This window comes from Mastacembelus armatus, chromosome 14, assembly GCF_900324485.2.
Source record: "Mastacembelus armatus chromosome 14, fMasArm1.2, whole genome shotgun sequence".
Lineage (NCBI taxonomy): Eukaryota > Metazoa > Chordata > Actinopteri > Synbranchiformes > Mastacembelidae > Mastacembelus > Mastacembelus armatus.
In genome coordinates this window covers 9,521,519-9,536,020 of record NC_046646.1, presented here as the reverse complement: position 1 = coordinate 9,536,020, position 14,502 = coordinate 9,521,519, and the positions used below count along the sequence as shown (strand labels likewise).

Sequence of the window (14,502 nt, the reverse complement as noted above, 5' to 3'; positions counted from 1 at the left end):
ATATTTCTGGAGCTAACGATCACTGGGATTCACAGTGTGGACTGAATGTATCTACTGTGCATGACAATATGTGAGAACAAAGACAGCCACCTTCATAGCAAACGCAACTATTCATTTTTCTTTAATGTGTCAAGTTAGGACAAATATTTCAAGAGAATGCATCACTGTTCAAAACTCAGTAGAAATTAGATCAAAAGAAAATATGATTTTTTTTTCCCCCATAGTAACTGTGATTGAATGTGAAGACAGAAGAAACGGTGCAGGGCTGCTCATATGTATCAGAGCCGAAAAGACTCAGACAGCGGTCTGTGGGCTGATTGGCTGAGAGTATCCACTATCATTCAAAGGCACTGGCTAGCGCATTCGCATGTGCAGGCTGTGCTTGGGTCCATCCACCCGCTCCAACTTCTCAAAGTGTTTCCTAGCATTACGGATATTGATGAGAGTGGCTGCAGATGCTGGAAAATGACAAGGATGATTGTTAGTATTACACTCATTCAAAGTTGACTCAATTTTACACTCTAGGCAGAGAAATGCTGTCTCCACTACTTACGAATGGACGGGTCTGACATGATAACCATGACGTATGTGTTGGAGGTGAAGACGTCAATGAAGGCAGCAAAGTTAGAGTTCCTGACTTCCATGCTTTGGAAAGAAGCTGCGAGTTTACTGGGATAAAATAATAATAAAAAAACAAACATCAGACACATTACAGAAACACGGCGTGATGTGTAAAGAAAAGCTGGTGTTTTTTTCTGAGTGAACTTACCTACAGCTTAGTTTAAACTGTTTGATAATGTTACTGATCTTCTCAAATCGGTGAGCGTCACGCTGCTCTTTGCACTGATAGTGGGAGATCACCTGCATTTACGAGGCAGGACGACGAGAAACAACAACAGAAAAAGCTTACTCATTACTAGATCCAGATTTTCCACCCAGACACTGTTGGGTCACAGGGAAAGTGGCCGCTCTTACCAGGAAGGTGGCTCTCTCAAACAGGAGAACTTCATCTGCCTCAATGATCTGTGCAAAATTTCTCAGGTTCGTCTCCAGCTGCTGGACGTTTGGGATGAGCTGGTACACTATGCTAGACCAGGCCTGCAAAGACATTTAAAAATGTCTCTTGCACTATCAACTTCATCTCATAACCTTGAATTTCCCCTTCGGGGGTGAATAAAGTTGAACTTATCTTAATATAACAATTTAACACACAACCAGTCAGATTCACAACCTTGTACAGAGTTTCGTCCCAGATTGACGTCCTGAAGCATGTGCAAGCCAAAGGTCTGGACAGTCTCTTCAGATCTTCTTCACGCTCTTTAAAGATCTGTACAGACAGAAGATGCATTTGCTCACACTAAGCCGAGATAGTGAAGCTGCTACCTTGCTGTATTTACTTTCACTTCAACCTTTAAACCACAGGAAAGTATAAATAACCAACCAACTTAATAAAATGGCATTACTTGCAATTATAAATAATTAAAAAAAATTATCTTTATGTTCTATTATTACCTGAAAAATGACTCTTTCCACAAAATACTTTCACCTCTTTATATTCATAACAATTGTTTCTGTGCTGGGTAACATTCATCCTGCATCTTCCCTTCACACACATAGCATGCCACTTAACGGTTAGTTATGCTAAAGCTAATTAGCATATGTAAACATCATCATCATCATCATCAATACCTGACACATACTTTCAGCTGTCAGTGGCACAGACAGCTGTTAAAATCAACACCTACTGTATGTCATACTATCAAAATCGCAAAATGTCAGGTATCGCTCACCAAATCTCTCTGGTCTTCCTGCACCAGATCCATTTTGTGCACAAGGCAGAACACTTTGGCATCGGGGGAGTTCTGCAGGATGGCTTCCAGACACGACTGGTAGTAATGCATGTCTTTCTCCAGCTCACGGCTCTCAACGTCAAATACATAAATAAGCACCTCGACGTTTCTGAAAATGTTGTCCCTCTGGCTGGTAAAGTAGTTCTCCATGAATGTGTCCTGTCTGATGTGGAAAAAGCACAGAGCAGTGTTTAAGATGAGTTTTTCAGATCATGTGAAAGACTTTGGCCTGTCAAAGCTGGTGCAAAGATGAAATATGCTTTACCCTCCACAGTCCCACAGGTTCAGAACCAGATTGCCAAGAAACCGCACATGGGAGTGTTCCACATCAACTACGTTTAACATAGGAGAAGAAAAGTGTTTGCAGATTAGATTAGATTTAAAAAAAAAGCCCAGCATCAGAAATGTACCTTCATGTAGCAGCTTTCTTTGAAATGTTCTTACTTGTAGCTCCAAGGCGGCGTGTGTCTCGAGCGATGTAATTGGCAAAGATGATTGATCTCATACTGGTCTTTCCAGACCCACTTTTCCCCATCAGCAGCACCTGAAAGCACAGATGCAGCAGTTTAGACCATCACTTAAGTTTAATCTAGTTAATTGATTTTATTTTAATTCAAGTTACCTGATTTTCTAAATATCAAATTATTCTAAAGAACATCAGGATCAGCTTTAAAAAGACCACTGCTTCTGATGTTTCTCTTATAAGACTCTGCCTCAAGCCTCAAAAATGCAGAATCATTCTGAGAATGAAAATGATGATGGATCCTTTATGCTGAAAGTGCAGATGTGAGAAGATGGAGATGGTTTGGTTCAGCAGACGCTTGACTAGTTTAAAAAAAATACTCATACTGCATATTATGCATCTTCTATTTTCAGAAACCGAATTTACTAGTCCAAAGCTGAGTAGAGCAAAGGGCAGTTTGGAAGATATCTACAAAGTGCCAATTCATACTTCAGCCATGCCAAAACATTTTATTGTTAATGAGCCTCAAAACTTGTATTGATCTAGATCCCATTTTCTCCATCATGTCTTCAACAAAGTGCGATGTGATCCTGAGATGACTCAGAAATCCATCCTTTATAAAATATACTTGAGCTTCACTATGGAACCAATTAACCCAGACCTCCAGCAACAGGGAGGACATGTACTGTGCCTGAGTAAAGTCACTTCATCGGTCAGCGCTCAGCTCCTGCTTCACCTTTTTCTTCATTGCTGAACTTGACATCCCCCCTCAGCAGAGACGATGAAGAGTCCTGGAGCTGCAGGCCGGGTGACTTCAGTGTGTGTCTGCAGCAGATCTCCTCCTCTTCTGCCTCACTGCGGAGCAAGCACAAACATTTTCACCCAGCTCTGCTCAGGCCGCTTCACCACAGAGGACGAGGAAGAACAAGTCAGACATATTGTAGCTCACGAGACTAAGAATAAACAAGCAGCTCAGCAACTTTAGGAAAACTCCTAAATAAACACCAAGCTAATGCTAAGCGAGCTAGCACGACGCACACAGTCCGGATGACAGCCAGGCCAAACAGATAGTTAGCTGGGTTCAACTTTAGTAACTGAGGTGCCTCCTACTCACCCCCCACAGAGCAGCACGGTTCACACTATATTCAAGCTGTGGACTGCGGGTTTTAGTAGTTTTTACGGCACTCTTATAAACATTAGGCACTGGAGTCAGGATCAGCTGCTTCCTGTTTACGACAAGAATCACATGATGATCACATGGGTTTTCTCCCCTGAGTTTTGACTGACGTACCTCAAGTGGTTTTCACTGTACCAGTCTTGGAAACTAATATTTGTATAACATAGAAACTTTGTTTTTAATTTGTGTTAATAAATTTCAGTTATACTTGGCCAAGAACTAGCTTAATTATTTACAAGTGAGCAATCCATAATGTTGTTTAGTTTAATGTCGTCCAGTGGATTCTAATTTAGTGGTTGACAGGACAAATTCAGAATAAGTTTATAGTTATGGGCTGTAAGCTCGGGTAGCTCACTAATAAGTACATACGTTATTAATTAATAGATGGATATGAAATAAAGTAATTATATATATCATAGTCAATGTATGTATAAAAGGGAAAACTATGGGGGTGTGTCTTGAAGATGCAGGCTGCTGAGGTCTAAACATTGTAGTTTTCTCTCACCTGACGCTTTCTTATCTTATTTACAAGCGATGCTTGCTGTTTTTGTGGATGTCCAGTCTATTATATACGGGAGTCAAGTAACCTTGTAGTTCCTGTGACTGGCCACGAGAGGGCAGTGAACTGTCAGAGTGAAAAGCCCTGACAATGATGTTAATATTCGGTCCACCCCACGAAATGATGTAGCTATTTTGAAGCGGTGGATACACACTATCACAAACATATTAACAACAAGGCACTAATGTTAATAAACGTAAACACAAAAAAACTCGAATTATTCTAACAGTAATGCTTTTAACATCTGTATTTTTCCCAGTGACTTGTAGTTTGTTATTGTGACCACCAGAAGGCAATGACAGTCTAATGTAACTACTTATATGTTTTAAATCAGGGGTGTCCATTCCTGGTCCTCGAGGGCCACTGTCCTGCTTGTTTTCGTACTATCCCTGCCCTAGCCACTACTGAATATAAGCAGGTAGTACTTACAGTGCATTCAATCTTAGCTGTTGAAGTATTTTGTTCCAATTATTATTAAGTAATTATTATTAATATTAAGTACTTCTTTGGTTCTCTCAAGATAATTATTTGTTTTCATTTTCATTTGGAAAGTCCTGTGTAGGCACACATAAGTCTGAATCATAACTTTATTTGGAAATGCTTTAATGGCTTTCTATAAATATTGTTACCTACATAATGACACGCTTTGGCTCCAGTCCCCCTGAATAGTTCCAAGTGCCCATACAACAATAATTTTTGAAATTGTTCTAGAGACAAGGATTCACAGTAGGCAAGAATAAAGATTTATATGAAATTACAACAAATGATAAACTGCTGAAAAGGCAAAGATACAATTGTTATAAAATTTTATTGTTTTCTTACTGTATGTATTCCTCCAAATCTAATCCCTTCTCAAATTATCAGAAAAAATTTTCAAGATGACCAGACACATGTGGGCTAAACATCCAGTATCTTCTTATTTATATTTATCGTGAATAAAATCCAGCAAATCAACACAAGAAGTCTATTCACCAGTAAGAGGAGGAAGGTCTTACGCACTCTGATACCAAGAAAAGAAATCCATGTTTTCTGCAATCATGCACAAAAAGCTGAGTGAACTTATTCACCACAAGTATAATATAAATTGGCCTATAAATACAGGTCAATAACTGCAGGGATCCATATTACTTTCATGTATGGATCTCTTAACTATACATATTTAACAGTGGTACCCTTCTTCCCCATAGGTAAATAAGTATTTTTAAGAAATACATACATTTTCCAAAACCATCAATTTTGTTAGTTTACAGAAATGAATCCAAGGAATAATTCTAAACCTGTTATGTTACTATAAACACAGAACAGAGAAAGGCCATCATATGTGAAAAGAAAACAAGGATGCAGAAGCTCCTCAACAGAGGCACATGAGATGTAAAAGGGAAAAAAGAAATATGAAAGGTATGTAGGAGTCCTATGCAGGTAGTGTAAAGGTGTTTCAGAGCTCTGTGTTACAGTGTCAGTCCACCACAGTTGTCCTTTACATCTGATCTCTGAGTTTGGCGAGCCTTTGAGACAGTTCATCCTTTAGACAAGAGAATGCAGACATGTATTAGTAAACAAGATGAAGGTGTGTGTGTGTGTGTGACAGGGTTATATGGATAATAAATTTCATTAATTCCTGTGCAAATACATTTCTTCTGTCTTTTTTATTATCTATGTGTCATAGAAACATTTGTGAGGATGCATATTTTTAAGATTATCTGTTTCAGATATGACCTGATTTTTTTTTTAAAATGAGGAAATGTACCTGTTCTGCAGAGGCCACACTGGTACCCTGTACTGATCCTGTCTGTCCCTGGGGGAGCTCCATGTTCAGGTCCAATCTAAACACGATACACACAGGCAGATTTAAAACAGTGTCTTTAGTTATGTCACACTGAAGAATACTGTCTATAGCATTCCCCAAAATGAAGGTCTTTCAAATTCTTTGAATTAACAACCACTTGTGTCTGATTCTCTAAATGCATTATGGGAGCTAGCATTACTTCATAGAATGTTTGGACAAAAAATATAAATGAATTGATTAAATGAGTTACCCTGCTTCATCAGCCATTTCATGCAGCAGTGAATCCACTTGATTCTGAAACACAAATTACACACACGCACATGCACACACACGTGCGTGCGCGCACACACACACACACACACACACACACACACACACACACACGCACAGATTTACAGCAAATGTACTTGTCTTTAAACACAATGTCAAACAACCAGAAAATGAAAAGAGCAGGTCAGAAAAAGGTACCTGTGGTGTTGTGAGTGTTGTTGAGCTGCTCATGGTGTCCTCCATCTGGGCTGTCTGAACATCCAGAGTTTCAAACTGGTGCTCAAATTTATCCATGAGAGCTGAAATCTTAAAAAAAACAAAAAAAACAAAAAAAAAAAAACCTAAGTTTGTGAAACTGTTTTATAACTCTGATATTTATGTTTTATTGATTTTGCAAAAGAAGAAATATGGAAGACAAACTGATTTAATGTGTAAATGATGCACTACCTTTTCTAGATTCATAGTCTTCAGAGTAGCATCCATTCCTTTCACCACCCCAGCCATTGATTTTGTGACCTGTAGGATGAGACAGCCTCACTAAAACTGTAACCAAAATGACAGAAAACAAGCATCCTCGATCTGAAATGCCTGTAACCTTGACGACTCAGTATTCAGCGCACCTGGTTCATCGTAACTGCAGTCTGGACCCTTGCTGCTACTGCATCTACCCGAGCGCTCATCCTCAGGAAGTTCACCGACTGGTTCTTCTGTCTGATGGCGTTCTCTGCATGGATCCTCGCCACTTCCATATTTCCCTTCTGGATGGCCTTGAGAGGACACAAAAATAAAGTGGTTCAGTAGAATCTGACACTAGTCAGCTGCCTTGTATCATCTGGAGACTGTCTTCAAAAGCGTAGCTTACTTTCTTGACTTTAGCCTTCTCTATTTTCTCCTCTTTGTCACATTTCTTAGAGTTTCTTTGGAGCTCTTTGGCAGCAAACTTTAAGTTGAAGAGATGTTCTGAAACAGGAGGTTAAAGAAAAACAAACTCCAAAAAAACTTGGAAAATTACGTTACTGTGCATAACTGTAGACGTACTGATCAGATCCAACTGATCACTGCACTGATACTGTCAATAAGCAACAAGAAATGTCACAACAGAATTTCCAAACGAGGTATGAAGTCATTTAGAAACACTGTCCTCAGTGTATTGTTTGAGTTGACCAAAGAGCACTGACAAGTTGTTTTTTCAGTCCTGCTCAGTCTAAATCCTTAACAACTTAAAAAGTCTAATGGAAAAGTATTAAGATGTTAAAATGAACATAAGCCAACAAGTTACTGGTTTGTTTCTTCTTGCGTTTTAAAAAAACAAATTAACTTCAGTTGTTTCCCCTCAAAAATCCAATATATGTCAATATCTCACAGTGTAAAGATCAAAACGCCTCTTGACTCTATAGCTGTAGTGAAGCCCGCATGGTGTTAAGTCAAATTAAAGACACTCATAATAAGATTACCATGATAATGGGTCCAATGTGACCTCAGCTATAGTTTTACAGTATTAACAGCCAGCTGAGCCAGCTGACTGTCTATTGTTGGCTGTTTTTCACGGCCTTCAGCCCGATTCTTCCTTGTTGACGACGCCTGGATCTGAGTAGGAACTGTTTCAGGTTATTTAATGAGACGACACAAGTACCTTGCTGGATGTCTAACCTGTTCAGAAAGGTTTCAGATCTCTGTCACAGAATAATCTCACCAGTTTCACCATTAAGTTTCAGGTTGTGTTCGTTCTTTAAACCCCTGTGTTGACGCTGTTCGACAGCCAGAGCCCTTTTCCCATCGTTGTTTTGAAAGGATACTGTCCATGCTCGGCATCTTAACTCGACTCCTCGTGAATCCAACAATTATACGGTGGAATCGTCCGGTCAGGCCGAAAACAGCAGCCAAATAAACCGAATCTGTTCGCTAAACTTCAGTCTATCGGATTTCGATCTTCGTCTTCTTCCGCACTTCCTGGTGTCTGACCAAAATATCTGTGACGTCGTGGTCACGTGGTGGCGGTATTCCAGCCTACGTCACGAGGAAGCCCCCCCTCTGAAAATGTGAATGAAACGAGAAGAAAATCAAACGGTTGACGTGAAAACACGACACGTTCATGTTTTTATCTGCGCGGCCTGTTCCTGTCGGTGCCGAGCCGGTGCAGAACTGTCCAGGCGGACGCGGCGAGTTACTGGCGGGGCAGTGGGCGGTGAAAGCGGCTGATTGATGATTAGATTTACGGTGTGGATCACGGCGGGGAGAGAGGATGACTCACTCGGTCTGATGTGATGTTCACCCCGCAACAGCTCGGCAGTGCGGTGGCACGTCGGTAGTTCAGCCTGACACACTCGGTGTGCTGCGCCAATAAAAAAGTCAAACTTTATCAAACTATCACCGTGCGTTTGGACTGGTCCTGCTAGTTCCAAACTTGAGTGGCTGTGGTTAGAGAGAGACCGAGGGTCGTGATTTACCGTAAATTTCGTGACGCCTGATTGCCATGGAAACAGCGGTGCTGAGCTGAGAGGAAACTGTCCGTGTTAAGTTCAGCATCCACCTCTCCAGCGGGGTCGGACAGACCTGTTGGGTATATCTCAGTGTTTTATCTCCTCTCTCGTGTTGCTGCTCGGGGAATTAGTTTCCAGGTGAGTTCTTACCAGCTGTTATCGTGCGTCCAGTGTGTGTCATCGTTGGTCTCTGTCCGTTGAATCAAACTGCCTGCCAAGTTGTGAGCTGCATACATGTGTTGCAACTAGTATGATGGAGCATAAAAGGCAGAGTCTGGGCTGATGATGAACTAATTGGTTGTTTTAGTTAGTTGGTACATGGGCACCATTCAGTCCAGAGTTCACAGGACAACATACAGGCCTGATGTCTGTAGGAACAAGATTGTGCGAAATGCATGTTAGTTCAAATCAACATGTCCTATGTGTCCAGATCGCGACAGTCTATAGAGCGAATCTTATGGTCTGTAAAATGCTCCATTCACCAGGCGATTCTGTTTGCGCATGTGGTGAATGTCAAAACTCTCAAGGCCACCTCAAGTGCTGGGTTTTGTGGCGTTTTTGCGCACAGGCAAAGGATCCGTTCATGAGAGTGATGCCTCATTCAGCGGCTGTATGACTCATATAGTCTTATCTATAAAGAAGCCAAGTGGCAGAAGAGCAGTCTTGCTGCAGGACCGAGCTGATGTAACCCGTGAGATTCACTAGAGGATGCTGTGGGCCACGGTTAATGCGTCTGTGTGCGTTCACGCCGATGACCGCCAAATACTAACACGGGCTGAGGATGTGGCGGACTGTTCACAGACTGGGCTGTTTACTGTACAACACATAACCTGGTTAATTATTTTATTCACTGACATAAGGCTGTAGTCACGCTGCCTATTTCTTTTTTTAAATTTCATTTATCAAAATGCGACCGTATGGTTTTTGAAGCAGCTGCGTTTTTGTTGTCATCCAAACTGCATCTAATATAAAACAAAACAATATAAAACAATTACTTAAAATATAAAAAATCAGAACAATAAATGATACAAATCAGGTTTATCATGCCTAATAAAAGCGGCACCAATTTCTGATTAAATAATGACATTTTACTATTGAGTGCGTAATAAGGATGAAAATAAAAATCACCTTTGACCTTACACACAAAATCATTTATTAACAATAATTTTAGTAATAATCTCAAAGATGACTTGGTGCATCTTCACATTGTCAAACTGTAGGAAATTCACAGACTCATTTAGCTTTAGGAAAATATATTTGCTAGAAACAGCAGCATAGCAAAAAAAGTAAAGTTAAAATGCCTTCGTTTGTGTGTGTTTTTTTTTGTATATTTAAATGTACACATGAAGACTTTTTGTAATGATTTTGGTTGCTTTTTTGAGATTCTCTAAATTATTTGTATCAACAAAAAAGCTGAGGGATAAGAAAAGTGTAATCTCCTTTTCCTTTTCATAAATCTCTCTCTCTATATATATGTGTGTGTGTGTGTGTGTGTGTATATGTATATATGTATATATATATATATATAGAGAGAGAGAGAGAGAGACATTTATGAATATATAATAATATAATATGTATATACAGTATATATACATATATAAGCACAATAGGCTGGTTCTGACAAAAGCATAAAGGCAAGGAAGGATCATTTAAAGCACTTTATATCAAGTTCAGTGTCTTTTATTGCATTTGAAATTATGAGAGCATTCATCTTTCAAAACACCCTGAGGATCCTTAACTGATCCCTACTGCTGTCATAAAAGTTTCTGAGAGTATGAGGGTCCTTCAAAGCCAATAGCAATAGGCTGATAATCTGACATTTGCCTCTGACCTGAGTGAGCACATATTTTAATGATGACGTACCTTTCTCCCCCTTACAAATACAATGTTGTCGCATTATATAAATAGGAATCGATCATCAACGTGCTGTTTATTAGCTGCATTAATGCATTTGTAACAACAGCAATAAGAGTTTAGTTTGGTATTATTTCAGTGCTCCTATTACAGAAGCAGAACAATATTCAGATGCTATTTTTAAAAAAAAAAAAGCTAAGAAAGAAATACACCAGACAGTTTATCAACCAGGTTGTCCATGTAGTCGACAGCCAGTGAATGACTGACAGGTGAGTCAGCTGTAACTAGCAGATGGGTGCATCATCATGTTCATCTAATGTGATTGACCATTAATATAAAGTGTTAGCAGGAGTGTGCTGCCAATATCCGCAAAACTACCTGAATGTATTGTATATCTTTCAAAACTCACTGTGCATTGTGGGAGAGGTTGAAAAGCAAGCAGGCACGTCCATTGTATCTACAGCTTCCAGATTTGTTCTGTGCATTAGATTAGTTTGAGTATATGTTATAATGACAGCAATGTTGCCATTCATCTATAGAATATTCATGATCTGTAAAAGAAATAATTTTTATGTGCTTGTTGCAGATTACCCTAAATTACAAGAAAATTGAATTAGTTACACTGAATCACTGATGGCTTATGTTCAAGCACTTACTGTGCCAGTGATGCCATATGTTTTGATGCTCTTGCCACATAGAGCCGCACATCGTCTTCACATCTTCAGTCCCCAGAGCTCAGGTTCAGTTTGTTATGCTTAATGTTGTATTGCTTGTTTCAAATGTAGGTGGCTAACAGGATGACATAACGCAGGACATCTGTGACGCAGGCCTTGTGCACAATTATTCACTTTGATTGACTGCAATTCTGCTTTTGAGGAAAAAAAAACAAAAGGTCGAATGCCAAGTCTTGTGAGAACTAGACTTTGAAACGAACAGACGAATGAAAAATCTTCTCAGTGATAAGGATGTAGACAAGGTTCTGGGACGATACAGGCAATGTGTGAAGAAAACAAATGAGTTTTCCATTACTTTGTCATTTGTAAAGGGCATCTTGCACAGAAGACGAAACAGCAAGTTTAGTAATTTATGTTAGTCAAAAAAGTTTTTTTTTTTTTTTTTTTTTAGATTACAGTATGTTTTCCGTTCTGTTTCACTCCTTTCTTACAGGTGAGGATAATGGAGCTTCAGAGAGAGAAGAGGTTCCACAACTTGACCCTGGAACAGGTCCAGGCTCTGGACAAGGTCTTGACAGAGGTAATCCCCATCCATGGACGAGGAAATTTTCCTACTCTGCAGGTGAGGGCAAAAGACATCATTCGTGTGGTGAAGGATCGTCTGGTAGAAAGAGACATCAAGGTGAAAGATATACGCCTTAATGGTGCGACTGCCAGCCATGTCCTGGTGAGGGATAATGGCCTGGGTTATAGAGACTTAGACATTATTTTTGGAGTGGAGCTGCCTAGGCAGGAAGACTTCCAGGTCATTAAGGAGGTGGTGCTGGGCAGCCTACGAGACCTCCTCCCTTGTGGTGTTAACAGAAGGAAGATCACCTGCCTGACAATGAAGGAAGCCTACGTGCAAAAAATGGTGAAAGTTTTCAATGAGCACGACAGATGGAGCCTTATCTCGCTGTCTAACAACAGAGCTAAAACCGTGGGGCTGAGATTTGTTAGTTCCCTCCGGAGACAGTTTGAGTTCAGCGTGGACTCCTTCCAGATAATTTTAGATCGTATGCTGGAGTCCTACTGGGAGACTGAAAGGAAACAAGGAGAAAATATGACAGCGAATGCTGGGAAATTGTCTAATAGAGATAATACAGAAGAAAACAAACAACAAGAGCAATCAAGCACTCCTCAGGCTGATGAAAAGAACATCGAGAAAGACACAGCAATGGTGGCCAGCGCAGAAAGCCCGCGCCAGGATGATGCGGTTTCTGAAAAAGAGCTTCCACATGCAGAGGTTGAGCACGCAGACGGAAAGCATGAGGCACAGCACGTGTTAGAGTCTGAGAGCATCAACTTACAGCGGGAGGAAGAAGAAGCGGATGGCATAGAGGATGTACATTCAGAGGAGGAAATTGTGTTTGAGCTATGTGAAGAAAATGGAGAAAACCAATTACGGTTTCATAGTAATTGTCCTTTAGCTTCCTCTGCTAAAACTTTATTTACAGAAGTCAGGGATCCACTGATAACACATGTGTGTCTAAAGCTACAGAGTAATGAAGAACTGTCTGTGTCACAAGCTTCCCAGGAAGCATCTATAACTCATAAAGAACAGTCAGCTCCCCCAGACACTGTCCAACATGAAGAGGTTACTCAGTTCAAACCAGACTCAGTAACCTGCAGGACTGAAAATACCTCATGCCTACAAGATTCAAACCTTGAATTCTCCTTCCCTCCTCCGGCTAAGAAAACCTGCAGCACATCACAGGAAGTTGTACCAGACTATTGCCCCTCGCCAAAATTACAAAGGAAAATGTCACGGAAGTTGATCAATAAGCCTGAAAAATGGTCTTTACTGACCGATTTGTCAGATCTCACAACACAGCTGTTTCCACCCATAGAAATACCGAAACCACTCCAGCCAAAACCTCCATTACCGGACAGTGTTCAAGTTCATTGCTCAAATGTTCCAGGCTCCAAGTCGGAGAGCTTTGAGTGTACAGACACCATTAATGTTCCCACATACAGTCCTGCCAGTACCCTTCAAGATGAGACTGGCTCGACTGAAACTGTAGCACAAACTGTTAAACCCAAGCACTCAAAGAAGCCTCCTGATTCAGAGACTCAAAGCCACATGTGTGCAGCAAACACAGGCCCACAGCCTCATGTTGATGAGCAAAAACATGAGCTGGCAGACGCTGTCCCGAAAAGCTGCGGCCCGGGCTCATGGGCAGGGGTGGCAGGGGAGCCCACCATCACTGTCGAAGCAGAGTGCATGTTTGGAGACTTTGAGCAGGCGATGGACCACCTTCGCCACCGCCTCATAGCCACCCACAACCCAGAGGAGATCCGAGGAGGGGGTCTGCTAAAATACAGTGACCTGCTGGTCAGGAACTTCAGGCCAACCAGCGAGACAGAAATCAAGTCTTTGGAGCGGTACATGTGCTCTCGCTTCTTCATCGACTTTCCTGACGTAAGTGAGCAGCAGCGGAAGATTGAGGCCTACCTGCACTGCCATTTCATTGGCAACGAGGAGGCGAGCAAGTACGACTACCTGATGACCCTGCGACGTGTCATAGATGAAAGCACCGTGTGTTTGATGGGACACGAGAGGAGACAGACGCTCAATATGATCACAGTCCTGGCTCTGAGAGTGCTGGGCGAGCAGAACGCCATCCCCAACACATCCAACGTCACCTGCTTCTACCAACCAGCCCCGTACATGACAGAGCCGATTTACAGCAGCTACTACATCACCCAGGCCCAGCCGCCGCTCGTCTACCACCCCTACCCTTTACACGTCCACATGCAAAGTGGCCTGGTGTAGCTACAGTGACATGCCCAATGGGAGGCATGTAGTCTGCTTTCAGCATGGTGCTCTGCAAGAAGAGGCACAAATGGCAGTTTTAACAACAACGGGCAACCACAGGCACAGTGTTGTTTCATGCTTTGAAATCCCTCCTGCTTATGGCATGAAAGATCACGAAAGGTCAGAACTGAAAGATGTCTGGAGACAAAGATCATGACCATTTCAAGACCTAGAAACATGAAGACCCCACTTTTCAGAGAGCTGGTAGTTTTATTGAAGTGGAGGAACGTTATTCACGTCCGTTTCATTTCAGTTTTGACAGGGGTCTATATTGGTCGTCCCCTCTCCCATTGTGAAGAATGTTGTGTGTCGTGATAATTCTCTGTGGCTACAATATTATTCATATAAAACATAATCACAGATATAACTGTTGCTAACAAAAATCTTCATTTGGAAAACGTTTGAATAATGATACAGTCTTAATGATTTGTGTTTTGGGGTGTGGGGGTAAAACCTCATGTAGCTGTTTCGTGAATCATCATTCTCCATAGAGTAATATTCAGCATGTGGCTATACCTGTGTACTCACTTTC

General features: G+C 41.1%; 3 protein-coding genes across 3 annotated transcripts; 1 reads left to right on the top strand and 2 right to left on the bottom strand.

The window, feature by feature from the left end:
- Positions 1-97: 97 nt before the first annotated feature.
- On the bottom strand, positions 98-3,573 carry rraga (Ras-related GTP binding A). Its single transcript, XM_026327520.1, has 10 exons — positions 3,428-3,573; positions 3,050-3,168; positions 2,295-2,394; positions 2,116-2,182; positions 1,791-2,013; positions 1,232-1,327; positions 976-1,098; positions 770-861; positions 554-669; positions 98-458 (listed from the first exon to the last, which is right to left on the bottom strand). The coding sequence occupies exons 2-10, from the start codon at positions 3,074-3,076 to the stop codon at positions 355-357; spliced, it is 948 nt and encodes a 315-aa protein (XP_026183305.1). The 5' UTR covers positions 3,077-3,168; positions 3,428-3,573; the 3' UTR covers positions 98-354.
- A 1,806-nt stretch (positions 3,574-5,379) lies between these two features.
- Positions 5,380-8,078, bottom strand: chmp1b (charged multivesicular body protein 1B). The gene is made up of 8 exons (XM_026329141.1): positions 7,902-8,078; positions 6,968-7,065; positions 6,726-6,872; positions 6,553-6,621; positions 6,304-6,411; positions 6,086-6,129; positions 5,797-5,872; positions 5,380-5,571 (listed from the first exon to the last, which is right to left on the bottom strand). The coding sequence occupies exons 1-8, from the start codon at positions 7,915-7,917 to the stop codon at positions 5,527-5,529; spliced, it is 603 nt and encodes a 200-aa protein (XP_026184926.1). The 5' UTR covers positions 7,918-8,078; the 3' UTR covers positions 5,380-5,526.
- Positions 8,079-11,615: 3,537 nt separating this feature from the next.
- Positions 11,616-13,928, top strand: LOC113143059 (terminal nucleotidyltransferase 5C-like). The gene is made up of 2 exons (XM_026328520.1): positions 11,616-12,178; positions 13,313-13,928. Exons 1-2 carry the CDS (start codon positions 11,616-11,618, stop codon positions 13,926-13,928), a joined length of 1,179 nt encoding a protein of 392 aa, XP_026184305.1.
- The last annotated feature ends 574 nt before the right edge of the window (positions 13,929-14,502 follow it).